The 15,325-nt window shown below is 44.0% G+C and overlaps 1 protein-coding gene across 7 annotated transcripts in view; it reads right to left on the bottom strand.

Moving 5' to 3' along the window:
- MAP7D2 (MAP7 domain containing 2) overlaps positions 1-13,470 on the bottom strand; it is a 155,587-nt gene extending 142,117 nt beyond the window's left edge. For 3 of the 7 annotated variants that reach the window (XM_069761497.1, XM_069761496.1, XM_069761502.1), the window contains exon 1: positions 13,239-13,470. In XM_069761497.1, coding sequence (XP_069617598.1) covers positions 13,239-13,299 — 61 coding nt within the window. In that variant the 5' untranslated portion in view covers positions 13,300-13,470. The remainder of the gene's footprint in view (positions 1-13,238) is intronic. The other 4 variants (XM_069761494.1, XM_069761500.1, XM_069761503.1 and 1 more) reach the window with 3 other exon arrangements.
- Positions 13,471-15,325: the final 1,855 nt, after the last annotated feature.

Raw genomic sequence — 15,325 nt, 5'->3', positions numbered from 1 at the left:
TTTTAAGTGGTGGAACTTGCACTATTGCTGACTGACTAAATACTTTAGCGTCTCCGGTACGTGAGGAAACTGTCACCTCACGTACTGGAGCCACTGACATGTGAAACCGGCCTGAGGACATCCAGCAGAGGGCGCATCATCGCGACTCGAGGTAACTACAGGTATATTATTTATATATTTATATATATATATATATATATATATATATATATATATATATATATATATATATATATATATATATATATATATATATAGATATATATATATATATATATATAGTTCGGTCCATATATATTTGGACAGAGACAACATTTTTCTAATTTTGGTTATAGACATTACCACAATGAATTTTAAACAAAACAATTCAGATGCAGTTGAGGTTCAGACTTTCAGCTTTCATTCTGACGTGTGAAACCGGCCTGAGGACATCCAGCAGAGGGCGCATCACCGCGACTCGGGGTAATTACGGATATATTATATATATATATATATATATATATATATATATATATATATATATATACATACATATACACACACATATATATACACACATGTGCAGGCACACTTGGGGAGAACGTGGACAAAAGACGATGGCCGTTTCTGATTGAGACCCGTAGAAGCGCGGCAGCGCGAAACGGCCATCGTCTTTTGTCCACGTTCTCCCCAAGTGTGCCTGCACATGTTCTGAATAAAAGACTATCGCACAAGAGATCGGTGAGTGCATTTCTGTTTTTTCCTTCCCTTGGATTTGCATACTCGTCTTTTTATATGCACCCAGTGTCTATATATGGTAAACATGGCACTGCAGCGATATTTAGCAGTACTAAGCATCTAAGGAGGTGGTGATATACAGGCACAATAGTGCTCTGGACTTTTCTCATATCTCTGTGTGTGTATATATATATATATATATATATATATATATACACTAGATTGTGGCCCGATTCTAACGCATCGGGTATTCTAGAATATGCATGTCCCCGTAGTATATGGACAACGATGATTCCAGAATTCGCGGCAGACTGTGCCCGTCACTGATTGGTTGCGGCAACCTTTATGACATCATCATCGCCATGGCAACCATTATGACATCTACTTCGATACTGTGCCCATTGCTGATTGGTCGAGGCCTGGCGGCCTCGACCAATTAGAGACGCGGCATCTACGTCCTTTATGACATCATCGTCGCTATGCCCGTCGCTGATTGGTCGAGGCCGCCAGGCCTCGACCAATCAGACGCGGGATTTCTACGTCGATGCTGTGCCCGTCGCTGATTGGTCGAGGCCTGGCAGCCTCGACCAATCAGAGAGGCGGGATTTCCAGGACAGACAGACAGATAGAAAGACAGACAGAAAGACAGACAGACGGAAAAACCCTTAGGCAATTATATATATATATATATATATATATATATATATATATATATATATATATATATATATATATATATATATATATATATATATATATATACACACACACCCCAAGCAGAAAAAGGAGGCAGCACTCCGATAATTTATAAAGGTGAAAAAGCTGTGAAGTTTATTTCAGACCCACATCTCGCTGGAGATGGAGGTGCGGGGCAGACATAGTTCCTGTGCGCAGGCAAAATGAAGGAGCGCCTGTAATCTCACTGGCTGGCTTCCCAACACGTGGGTATGGGAGGCTTTGTCATGCGCAGTAAGCCTTAGGGAACGCCGGATTCAGCGGCTATTCAGTCCTCCATGTCCATCTGCCCGGCGGGGTAAGCGCTATGCTTTATTAATATCTGAGGATATGAATCATTTCATACATATTAGAGAATAAAATATAAATAGCTTTAGAAGCGGCAATATCAGTGGGTATGTGGAAGCAAAAGAAGTCTAAAGCACCTTAGCACAATGCACTTTATACACCAGGGTAACACATGGAGCGTTTTTTAAGTATGATGTATATTTATCACAATAACTGTAAGCATATGTATGGCTATTTATTATGTAAATGATTGAGGGTTATCTGTATATAAGGACACAACTTGTTACCACCCACTGCTTGAGAAAGGCTCAGTGTGAGCCGAAACGTCGCGAGATGTGGGTCTGAAATAAACTTCACAGCTTTTTCACCTTTATAAATTATCGGAGTGCTGCCTTCTTTTTCTGCTTGCCATATTATTTGGATGGACATGTGGATGGTCTTATCCAGGAGGCTTGGCATTGTGCTGCTCTCATTTTTTATATTTATATATATATATATATATATATATATATATATATATATATATATATATATATATATATATATATATATATATATATATATATATATATATATATACATATACATACATACTATATATATATATATATATATATATATATATATATATATGTATACATACAATATATATATATGTATACATACAATATATATATATGTATACATACTATATATATATATATATATATATATATATATATATATATATATATATATATATATATATATATATATATATATATATATATATATATATATATATATATATATATACACACACACCCCTATGCTATGTGTAGACATTTATTTTAGCTATTCTATTGTAACCGGTCAGTGTGATTTTACTGTACACCGCACTGAATTGCCGGCTTTTCTCTAGAACACCGCTGCATATTTCTCACAAATCACACTGTTGGTCCGTGTGTAATCCATATTTTTCTCGCCCCCATAGACTTTCATTGGCGTATTTTTTTGCGCAATATGGTGACAAACGCAGCATGCTGTGATTTTCTATGGCCGTAGAACACCGTATAATGTGGATCAGTAAAATACGGCAGATCGGAGCTGGGGCATAGAGAATCATTGTACCGTATGCAATCCGTATTTTTAGCGCCTCTCATACGTCCGTATAACTCGCTAGTGTGACGCCGGCCTTACAGAGATGAATGATAGGAGATGCTTCTAAACAACCTCAGGAGACCTTATAGAAAGCATAGCACAGAATCAATATCATGAAGTCACAATCAATAAGCTTTTAGGATTATTAAAAGGCGCTAAGGTTGAACAACCAATATGGCGTGATACCATGGAGACCAAGTGAACAGTTATACGAAAATCTAACCCTTACGCAAACTCTTTGGAGCTGCACATGTCTACCGCTGCCTGCTGGAGGGCCAATGTATACATATTTCCCATAGACTCATTGTTTGGCGTATAGTATATCTAAACACACAGAATAGGAGGCTTGTACAACTTGCTTTCATTTCCTTCTTTTTTGGACCCATTTCTGTGTTTGCCTAAATAAAAAAAATAAATAAAAAAAACCATCAAAAATGTCTGCAAAAATGGTATGTGTGACTACATAACGATAAGTAGCAGGTCCCTCATCCAGCCCGTCAGGTGATCCCTTCACACCATCCAGAAGGTTTTACATTGGCTCATTTTTTGAGGGACAGAGAGTCTTTAGGAGGCTTCACCTGAAATATATTTGCATAAGCCGGTGATATCTACGATGAGGCACAGCAGAGTTAACGAAAAGTATATTCACCGGCCAAGTCAAATATTGAGAATTAGGGAGCAAGAAATCAGCTTGGTAAAGTAAACAGCGGAACCCATGGGAAGTAAACTGCGCACAGGACCGCACTGTTCAGACACAACAAGGCGTTTGTCTCCTCCTTATAAACCTAAAACTCATTCACACTGTGAACCTTCCCATATTCCTGCTCTGTCTGCAGATAATCATCACAATAACGTCATCCACAAGTGACAGCCATATACCTTGCTGTGGAAACAAAAGTCTTCCCCAAAAGTTGCCCTCCTGCCTCCATGGGCCACGCTCCCATGTAGCAAAAACACTATTTCCGCTGTCTTTTCTTGTGCACTACTTTTTAGCAGTTCAATGGAAGGGATTTGTGAAAGTTCGGCCCTGCGATTTTTTTTATTTTATTTTTGGATTAATAATTACTGATTACATCAATTGTTTTTAATACAAAATTAAATTCTCTGCTTTAATATTTTTTTCTGCAGCCAGTTGGGGCTTACCATTTGCATTTGTTGGAGGGTAAATACAGTTACACACCACAAACACGGCAGCCCCTGGGCATAAGAGACTGCGGCCGATTACAGTCATGAATATGCGGCTCCACCTCCCATAGGGGTGGAGCCGCATATTCATTACTGTAATAAGCAGCACCACGTGACCGCTCATACAGGAGAAGGTGCGGCGAGGACAGGACGCTGCGAGGGAGCCGGGTGAGTATTTTAGTAACAGCGGGGGGGCGCACAGGGGGTGGGAGGGGGTGGCGACAGGGATTTTTATTTTAAACACGAGGACAAAAAAAAAAAAAAAAGGATTTTTCATATCTTCTTTCCAGCAAACGCTGCTGGAGAGAAGATATGAATGGCTGCTTCAGCACCAGATGCAGGGGACAGCGCTTATTTCTAGCGCTGTCTCCTGCACGCTCCGTGTGGTACCCAGTCGGCACACGTGTGCCACACTGATGTACCACGGGAGCACACTGACACTGATAATTCCGGTACCGGAATTTTCTGGACGTGTGAGACTGGCCTAAAACCGCAAAAAACAGCATACAATATGCATCCCATCATTTAGAATGAATTCTGCAATTTTTGTGCACAAAATTAATGAACATGCTGCGTTTTTTCCACACAAAAAACGCATCGCGGTAAAAAACGCAGCATGTTCATTAATTTTGCGGGTTTTTTGCGGATTTCCCACTATGAAATGCATTGGGAAAGGTCCGGAAAAAAACGCATCAAAAACACAGTAAAAATGCACCAAAAATGCGCAAAAAACGCATGCAGATTTCTTGCAGAAAATTTCAGGTTTTTCTCAGGAATTTTCTGCAAGAAATCCTGAACGTGTGCACATAGCCTAAAGGTCGTCCATGTAATGTGCACCGACACAGTGGCCACACCATATACATTGCACACATACAATCATGGCTTCCTAACCACTAAGGCGCAGGGTCCTGGGAAAAACATCCACCTTGATGTGGAGATGAAGAAGTGATGGAGCAGTGGAGCTCGTTTAACAAGCTACCAAGAGAATGAAATCCCCCATCCGCCTATCTATAAATATTATATGGGGCTTGAAGTGTTCACATTAATCCGGGTACAGTCATGATGTTCCTTTGAAATGTAAAGCAGCGAGACTCCCGAATGCCTCCTATGACTTCAATGTACCACAGGGGTGGGAATTCTCACTGTGCAGATCATTCCGAGGCCGGCGGGCGAGACTGAACACTCACGTCACCATCATGGCAATAGACCGGATTATTATACTGACTACAACGTCATTTCATGTAACAAGCGTGGACACAAATTTTATAATTGAGATGCATATAAGCATTCAATAAACCAAAGCAGGAAAAAGATTAACAGGTTTCAGAGCCAGGGACAATGTCCTATAGATCTGCATGGAGAAGAAGCACTTAAAGGGAGTTGTCCAAAATCTAATAAATGATGACCTATCCATCGGATTGATCCTTAATAAGAGACTGGTGGGGTGCAGGGTCTTGGACCCCCACCTATTAGGTGACAACAGCTGGAATTAAGCAATGTATGGGGCTGGACACAGCGGACCTATACGTTGCTTAGTGTCCACTGCTGATTATTGCACTTCTGTTCCTGGCCACTCCACAACGTACATCATTTACTATAGGCCAGTGCTGAAGCAGTTTTCAACTGACCTGGTGTTTGAGCCCCACACATCTAAGGCCGGCATCACACTACCGTGTTTTACAGACGTATGAGAGGTGCTGAAAATACGGATTGCATACGGTACAATGCTTCTCTATGACCCAGCTCCTATCTGCCGTATTTTACTGATCCGTATTATGCGGTCTTCTACGGCCGTAGAAAATCGCAGCATGCTGCGTTTGTCACCGTATTGCGCAAAAAATATGCCAATGAAAGTCTATGGGGGCCAGAAAAATACGGATTACACACGGACCGGCAGTGTGACTTGCGAGAAATACGCAGCGGTGTTCTATAGAAAAGCCGGCAATTCGGTGCGGTGTACAGTAAAATCACACTGGCCGGTTACAATAGAATAGCTAAAATAAATGTCTACACATAGTATAGGGGTATGTATGTATGTATGTATGCATGTATGTATATATATAGTCAGTGAGACACATATGTATATATATTAATATTTCATACAGCGCTAGATAGCTTAAAAGCCGGTAATTCAATTGCCGGCTTTTGCTATCTCCTTCCCAAACCCGACATGATATGAGACATGGTTTACATACAGTAAACCATCTCATATCTTTTTTTTTGCATATTCCACACTACTACTGTTAGTAGTGTGTATGTGCAAAATTTGGGCACTCTAGCTATTAATTTAAAGGGTTAAATCGCAGAAGAAATTGGCGTGGGCTCCCGCGCAATTTTCTCCGCCAGAATGGTAAAGCCAGTGACTGAGGGCAGATGTTAATAGCCTGGAGAGGGTCCATGGTTATTGGCCCCCCTGGCTAAAAACATCTGCCCCCAGCCACCCCAGAAAAGTCACATCTGGAAGATGCGCCTATTCTGGCACTTGGCCACTCTCTTCCCATTCCCGTGTAGCGGTGGGATATGGGGTAATGAAGGGTTAATGTCACCTTGCTATTTTAAGGTGACATTAAGCCAGATTAATAATGGAGAGGCGTCAATTATAACACCTATCCATTATTAATCCAATAGTATGAAATGGTTAAAAAAAAACACACACACACATTATTACAAAGTCTTTTAATGAAATAAATACACAGGTTGTTGGAAAAGTTTATTATACTGGTAATCCACCTGAAGACCCTCGCTCTGTAAAAAAGGTAAAATAAAAAAACAACAATATCCCATACCTTCCGATGATCAGTCTCGTCCCACGCTGTAAATCCATCTGAAGGGGTTAACTAATTTTACAAGCAGGAGCTCTGCTAATGCAGCTGTGCTCATGCCAGTAAAACCCCAGCGAATGAATGGAAAGTAGGTCAATGACCTGTAGTTACCTTCAGTTGCGGTGAGGCGCCCTCTGCTGGATGTCCTCATATGAACTCGAGCCTGGGAACTTATCAGAATATTTTCCCACGCTCGAGTTTATATGAGGACATCCAGCAGAGGGCGCCTCACCGCAACTGAAGGTAACTACAGGTCATTGACCTACATTCCATTCATTCGCTGGGGTTTTACTGGCATGAGCACAGCTGCATTAGCAGAGTTCCTGCTTGTAAAATTAGTTAACCCCTTCAGATGGATTTACAGCGTGGGACGAGACTGATCATCGGAAAGTATGGGATAGTGTTGTTTTTTTATTTTACCTTTTTTACAGAGCGAGGGTCTTCAGGTGGATTACCAGTATAATAAACTACTCCAACAACCTGTGTATTTATTTCATTAAAAGACTTTGTAATAATGTGTGTGTGTGTTTTTTAACCATTTCATACTATTGGATTAATAATGGATAGGTGTCATAATTGACGCCTCTCCATTATTAATTAGGCTTAATGTCACCCTACAATAGCAAGGTGACATTAACCCTTTATTACCCCATATCTCACTGCTACACGGGAATGGGAAGAGAGTGGCCAAGTGCCAGAATAGGCGCATCTTCCAGATGTGCCTTTTCTGGGGTGGCTGGGGGCAGATGTTTTTAGCCAGGGGGGGGCCAATAACCATGGACCCTCTCCAGGCTATTAAAATCTGCCCTCAGTCACTGGCTTTACCATAATGGCGGAGAAAATTGCGCGGGAGCCCACGCCAATTTTTTCCGCGATTTAACCCTTTAAATTAATAGCTAGAGCGCCCAAATTTTGCACATACACACTACTAACATTAGTAGTGTGGAATATGCAAAAAAAAAGGGATATGAGATGGTTTACTGCAGGGGTGTCAAACTGCATTCCTCGAGGGCCTCAAACAATGCGTGTTTTCAAGATTTCCTTAGCATTGCACAAGGTGCTGGAATCATTCTCTGCAGGTGATTAAATTATCACTTGTGCAATGCAAGGAAATCCTGAAAACATGACCTGTTTGCAGCCCTGGAGGAATGCAGTTTGACACCCCTGGTTTACTGTATGTAAACCATGTCTCATATCATGTCGGGTTTGAGGAGATCGGAAAAGCCGGCAATTGAATTACCAGCTTTTAAGAGAATATATACAGTGGGGCAAAAAAGTATTTAGTCAGTCAGCAATAGTGCAAGTTCCACCACTTAAAAAGATGAGAGGCGTCTGTTATTTACATCATAGGTAGACCTCAACTATGGGAGACAAACTGAGAAAAAAAAATCCAGAAAATCACATTGTCTGTTTTTTTAACATTTTTTTTGCATATTATGGTGGAAAATAAGTATTTGGTCAGAAACAAAAATTTCATCTCAATACTTTGTAATATATCCTTTGTTGGCAATGACAGAGGTCAAACGTTTTCTGTAAGTCTTCACAAGGTTGCCACACACTGTTGTTGGTATGTTGGCCCATTCCTCCATGCAGATCTCCTCTAGAGCAGTGATGTTTTTGGCTTTTTGCTTGGCAACACGGACTTTCAACTCCCTCCAAAGGTTTTCTATAGGGGTTGAGATCTGGAGACTGGCTAGGCCACTCCAGGACCTTGAAATGCTTCTTACGAAGCCACTCCTTCGTTGCCCTGGCGGTGTGCTTTGGATCATTGTCATGTTGAAAGACCCATCCACGTTTCATCTTCAATGCCCTTGCTGATGGAAGGAGGTTTGCACTCAAAATCTCACGATACATGGCCCCATTCATTCTTTCATGTACCCGGATCAGTCGTCCTGGCCCCTTTGCAGAGAAACAGCCCCAAAGCATGATGTTTCCACCACCATGCTTTACAGTAGGTATGGTGTTTGATGGATGCAACTCAATATTCTTTTTCCTCCAAACACGACAAGTTGTGTTTCTACCAAACAGTTCCAGTTTGGTTTCATCAGACCATAGGACATTCTCCCAAAACTCCTCTAGATCATCCAAATGCTCTCTAGCAAACTTCAGACGGGCCCGGACATGTACTGGCTTAAGCAGTGGGACACGTCTGGCACTGCAGGATCTGAGTCCATGGTGGCGTAGTGTGTTACTTATGGTAGGCCTTGTTACATTGGTCCCAGCTCTCTGCAGTTCATTCACTAGGTCCCCCCGCGTGGTTCTGGGATTTTTGCTCACCGTTCTTGTGATCATTCTGACCCCACGGGTGGGATTTTGCGTGGAGCCCCAGATCGAGGGAGATTATCAGTGGTCTTGTATGTCTTCCATTTTCTAATTATTGCTCCCACTGTTGATTTCTTCACTCCAAGCTGGTTGGCTATTGCAGATTCAGTCTTCCCAGCCTGGTGCAGGGCTACAATTTTGTTTCTGGTGTCCTTTGACAGCTCTTTGGTCTTCACCATAGTGGAGTTTGGAGTCAGACTGTTTGAGGGTGTGCACAGGTGTCTTTTTATACTGATAACAAGTTTAAACAGGTGCCATTACTACAGGTAATGAGTGGAGGAAAGAGGAGACTCTTAAAGAAGAAGTTACAGGTCTGTGAGAGCCAGAAATCTTGATTGTTTGTTTCTGACCAAATACTTATTTTCCACCATAATATGCAAATAAATTGTTAAAAAAACAGACAATGTGATTTTCTGGATTTTTTTTTCTCAGTTTGTCTCCCATAGTTGAGGTCTACCTATGATGTAAATTACAGACGCCTCTCATCTTTTTAAGTGGTGGAACTTGCACTATTGCTGACTGACTAAATACTTTTTTGCCCCACTGTATATATATATATATATATATATATATATATATATATATATATATATATATATATATATATACATACACACACACACACACACACACACACACACAGTATTTATGTTTTTACGATTTTCTGTGAACATGGATCCATTGTATGTCCGTATGTCGGTTTTGCAAGCCTGCGAGAAAATCTCGCAGTACGGATGCCGTACGGATTACATACAGAGGATGCCATGCGCAAAATACGCTGACACACCCTGCCTACGGATGAGATGCGGACCACTATTTTGGGGACTTTTCTGCATATTACGGCCGTAAATTACAGACCGTATTTTTATACGCTGAGTGCGACGCTGGCCTAATATTGATGACCTTCTCCACAAATAGATCAGGAATTGCTAGATCCTAATAGGAGTCTACCTCCCCCAGCAGTAACCCTTGGGAGTTGCCCCTGTGAATTTCTCTAGTTCCCCAAGTTGTCAACACAAGACCTAAGGTTCTTATGCAAATGACAATTTTAGACATCCAGATCACATTAATCCCAAATATAATTCTTATGGATTCCTTACTCTTCCTTCATTTACCTTCCAGGGTAGAATACACTGGATATGTGGCAACCACTGCAACATGGCACAACAGTTTACTCCCAAGGAAAATTAATATTGCGGCATCCTACCCTGAAAAAGGCAGAAAGACCCAGCACTCAACTGCTCCATCAATTTGTCTACAACCGATACAGAACCGTCCAGCCATTGAAACATGCAATGTGCCGTCCATACAAGGTTTTCTTGCAAAACTTTTCCTTCACGTTTTTACAGGGATTTGTTCCCAATGCTGCCAGGTATCATCACTGAGTCAATATGGAAATAGAAGACATATTTTTTTTGTACGGGAATTTTTCCTTAACTTTCACTGCGGTTCTTGGTCCATAGCCGTTTTCTCCCAAAAAATTCAGAATGTTCTAGTTACGGGCTAATTTCAGACTTTTTTTTTTCCATTGGTTTATATGTTACTCCAAAAACACCGAAAAAAGAGGTTCTTGGGGGTTGGAAAGATGTTTTAAAACTTTGAAAAATCCCATCATAGAAAACAAAACACATTTTATATACACACGCGCACACATTATACATCACTACACGCACACCTTTACCAACATACTCTATAAAAATAGCAAAAGAACCATTAAGAATTCCAGCAGGGACAGGTTTGTCCAGTTACACGGATATTACTGCGGTGCCTGGCTCAGAGACGGCAGTGCCCGTGTGCAGGTACAATCAGGGGCCGGAGGACGTGTAGCAGAGGTTTAATGTACATGGAAAGAAAACCAACCGCATGGTGGAGCTGCCACTAGGGCGAGTTCACGTGTCAGATTTATTGCCGATCCTCCTTTCAAATGAACGGAAAACAATTTTATAATCACAGAAATTTCTGTCACCTATGAACTGAACCTGAGGTGAAGGTGACGAGCGTTTGCTGAGAAGCGGTGCACACGTTTCTATTATACTTTTCCTCTGATTGTTCCACTCCTGGTTTTGGCTTACAAATACTGAGGTAAAAAACTCACCAAATCCTGAGCGTGTGAATGTGACCTTACATAGTGAGGCTGGCACCGCTTAGTCCTGTCAAATGCAGTAAATTACATGGAATCCCACACACGCCAAAATCCACTGTGTGAATATACCTCAACAGCTTCGACACAAACCGTCACCGGGCTGCTTACTTTAAGGCTACTTTCACACTTGAGTTGTTAGGCGTACGTCGCAATGTGTCGTTTTGGAGAAAAAAAACACATCCTGCAAAGATGCCCGCAGGATGCATTTTTTTTCTCCATTGACTTGCATTAGCGACGCATTGTGACGTATGGCCACACGTCGCATCGGTCGTTTTTGGCGGACGCGACGCACAAAAAAAGTTCAATGTATCGTTTTTTGTGCATCGTGACCGCCATTTTCGACCGCGCATGCGCAGCTGAAACTCCGCCCCCTCCTCCCCGCAATGGGCAGCGGATGCGTTGTAAAACTGCATCCGCTGCCCACGTTGTGATACATTTAGCACACTGTCCGTCGGTATGTCGGGCCGACGCATGGCAACGGCCCCGTACCGACCCAATTGTGAAAGTAGCCTTATACAATACTACATGACTGATCTTTAATCACTGAAGACTTGCCATTCAGGGTCCTGGGAAAGCAGGATGACAGCCACTGTGGGTCTCATTCAGAAGTCCATTTTTTTTTTTTGCATATGAGGAATAAAACAAACAAACAAACAAAAGGACTACCAGTGTGCTGGAGCCAATTGTCATCCATGTTTGGTCCTTGTGTCTTTTTTTTTTTTTTTACTATCAACGTCACATCCATTTTGCTCGTATGCAAACAGACGATCAGAACCAACAAAACAAAACACAAAATTTCCAAGATTCTACTACACATTAAACAGTTAAAACCCCACAGCACTCGGATGACACATGGAAGGGCGCCGTCGACATGCAGAAGGGTGCCGTCGACACGCAGCAGGGCGCCATGGACACGCAGCAGGTCGCCATGGACACGCAGCAGGGCGCCATGGACACGCAGCAGGGCGCCATGGACACGCAGAAGAGCGCCATGGACACGCAGAAGGGCGCCGTCGACACGCAGAGAAGGGCGCCGTCGACACGCAGCAGGGCGCCGTCGACACGCAGAGAAGCGCGCCGTCGACACGCAGCAGGGCGCCGTCGACACGCAGAAGGGCGCCATGGACACGCAGAAGGGCGCCATGGACACGCAGAAGGGCGCCGTCGACACGCAGAAGGGCGCCCAGGAGCCGTCTGTTTTCTTTCACAAACAGATTGATGTGATGTGAATGAAGGATCTCTGATGGGAAGGGTGTGATGGGGGTGGGGGGGGAGGAGCACTCGGCCCTTATAAAAACCAGACGTGTGAACAGCCCCCTAGATGTGCAAGTGTAAACATGGATAGAACATGTACATGAGGAATGCGCGTCAGGATGAGATAACATATTCCTATTAAATGACTCCGTTACAATCAGACGATATGGGGATATAGTGCTGGGTTCTATCGATTGCATGTTGGCATGACAGGAAGGGTAACGTGTGCCCCTGCCGTCTTTAGACGCTAGCCCATCTGACAGGATGATGGCAGTGCACCATACATGGCTCAGACCCTTCTATATGATCAGCCCTATACACAGACATTGATGACAGCGCAGGCCGCCGCTGACACCTGGGCTCTCCACCTACATTGTACTTTGCCCACATCTGCACACACCCCACCGCCAACCTCCACATGACAGCACCCATGTCATCCCAGGAGGGCACATGTCACCCTTCACCCACTGTCATCACACACCTGTGCACCAGCATAACATGTCAGCCATCCCGATTACACCCCTGGAATCTGCCAACCCCAGGGTGCCCCAATAAGCAGGCATGGCAGCCACCACCCACCATCCATATGGCACAGTGCCCAGGCTGGTTACCGCTGCCAGCCACCCGCTCACCTGCAGGCAGTGTGCCGCCCCTGGGGCTCTGCGGAGACGTCTTCCCGGACCCCTCGGCCATTTTCTAGGTCTGCAGTATAGCTGCAATAGTGGAGACCGTCCCCTGAGTGGCGACAATGTCAGAGCTGCAGCTGGTACATGAGCAGGAGCCGCACACACCGCGGGGACGAGGCGGCCGGCAGTCACCTATGTGTCAGTGCAGAGCGGCGCGGCGGCGGCCGGGAGGAGGCGCAGTGCGGGGGGCGCGGCGGCCGGGAGGAGGCGCAGTGCGGGGGGCGCGGCTGCTCAGAAGCCGCTTATTACCTTTCATCAATGCACTGGGGAGGAGCGCGGATTACACGTCTGCGCCGCCCATCATTGTGTGATCGCTCCGTACAATGGGATGGAGGAGACCCTGTGTAATAACGGGGCCGATCTGCAGAGCTGCGGAGGGAGGGGTCGGCCGATCTCATTACTATCATGCGTGTACCCCAATCCCTACATATGGAATTATTACCTGCAAACACGACAGGTGCAAGACATGCAATGAATGGGGCAATTCCCATGTCGGATCACAGCACTGATGGCCTAGTGTTATGACAGGACGAGATTAGATCTGCTCTCCTGCTGATCAGTCATTATGTCCGCCTCTCCCATCCCATACACAGGAACATTGGAGGGGTATATTGTCTAATTAGAAAAAACATGGGAGGACCCCCACTAGGAAGACCCCATTTCTGTAACAGAACATTAATACTTAGCTTTTATTATGACCTATAAAATATATCTATATTGGGGTGATAGTTAAAATCGGTCCGTTGTCTGCCTTATGGTGTAATTAGTATACAAGTGAATGCCATCCTGATCATGCAGAATAGGAAATGAAAGAGTTACAGCACATGTACGCAGGGGCTGGCTGGCACTTTTCAGCCTGGGGGCAATCACAAGGCAGTGGCCCTCCAGTTGCGGTGCTTTTGCCCTGCTTATCTCTGGCCGCTGCATTAAAGCAGCAGAGATAATAGGCTTTAAAAACAGGCTGGTACATAGATATGGGAACAGAACAGAGCTACTACAGAGATATGGGAGCAGAACAGAGCTTACTACAGAGATAAGGGAGGAGAACAGAGCTTACTACAGAGATAAGGGAGCAGAACCGAGCTTACTGCAGAGATAAGGGAGCAGAACAGAGCTTACTACAGAGATAAGGGAGCAGAACAGAGCTTACTACAGAGATAAGGGAGCAGAACAGAGCTTACTACTGAGATAAGGGAGCAGAACAGAGCTTACTACAGAGATAAGGGAGCAGGACAGAGCTTACTACAGAGATAAGGGAGCAGAACGGAGCTTACTACAGAGATAAGGGAGCAGAACGGAGCTTACTACAGAGATATGGGAGCAGAACAGCGCTTACTACAGAGATATGGGAGCAGAACAGAGCTTACTACAGAGATATGGGAGCAGAATCAAGCTTACTGCAGAGATAAGGGAGCAGAACAGAGCTTACTACAGAGATAAGGGAACAGAGCTTACTACAGAGATAAGGGAGCAGAACAGAGCTTACTACAGAGATAAGGGAGCAGAACCAAGCTTACTACAGAGATATGGGAGCAGAACCAAGCTTACTGCAGAGATAAGGGAGCAGAACAGAGCTTACTACAGAGATAAGGGAGCAGAGCTTACTACAGAGATATGGGAGCAGAACCAAGCTTACTGCAGAGATAAGGGAGCAGAACAGAGCTTACTACTGAGATAAGGGAGCAGAACAAAGCTTACTGCAGAGATAAGGGAGCAGAACAGAGCTTACTACAGAGATAAGCCCTGCCTGTGAATCCCAGCCCCGTAGTATGAATAAATAAGAAGACACTGCAGGGCTGGGATTCACAGGCAGGGTGTCCGCGCAGGCGTAGTCAGCTGGACTGCATATGAGGACAGACGGGCAGCGCTCACTGCGCCTGCCCAAGGCAGGAGAAAAGAGCGCAGGCGCCGGCTCATTTCAAAACAGCGGCGAGGAGGCGGCGCCAAGAAAATTTGGGTGACGGCTGTGTGGCGTCTGCAGCAGGGGGGAAAGACCTGCCTCCTTGACTGAAGAAAAGGTATTTAGGACAAAT

This window comes from Ranitomeya imitator, chromosome 3 (genome assembly GCF_032444005.1).
Source record: "Ranitomeya imitator isolate aRanImi1 chromosome 3, aRanImi1.pri, whole genome shotgun sequence".
In the NCBI taxonomy this organism is placed as follows: Eukaryota; Metazoa; Chordata; class Amphibia; order Anura; family Dendrobatidae; genus Ranitomeya; species Ranitomeya imitator.
This window is presented reverse-complemented; position numbering and strand designations above follow the sequence as displayed.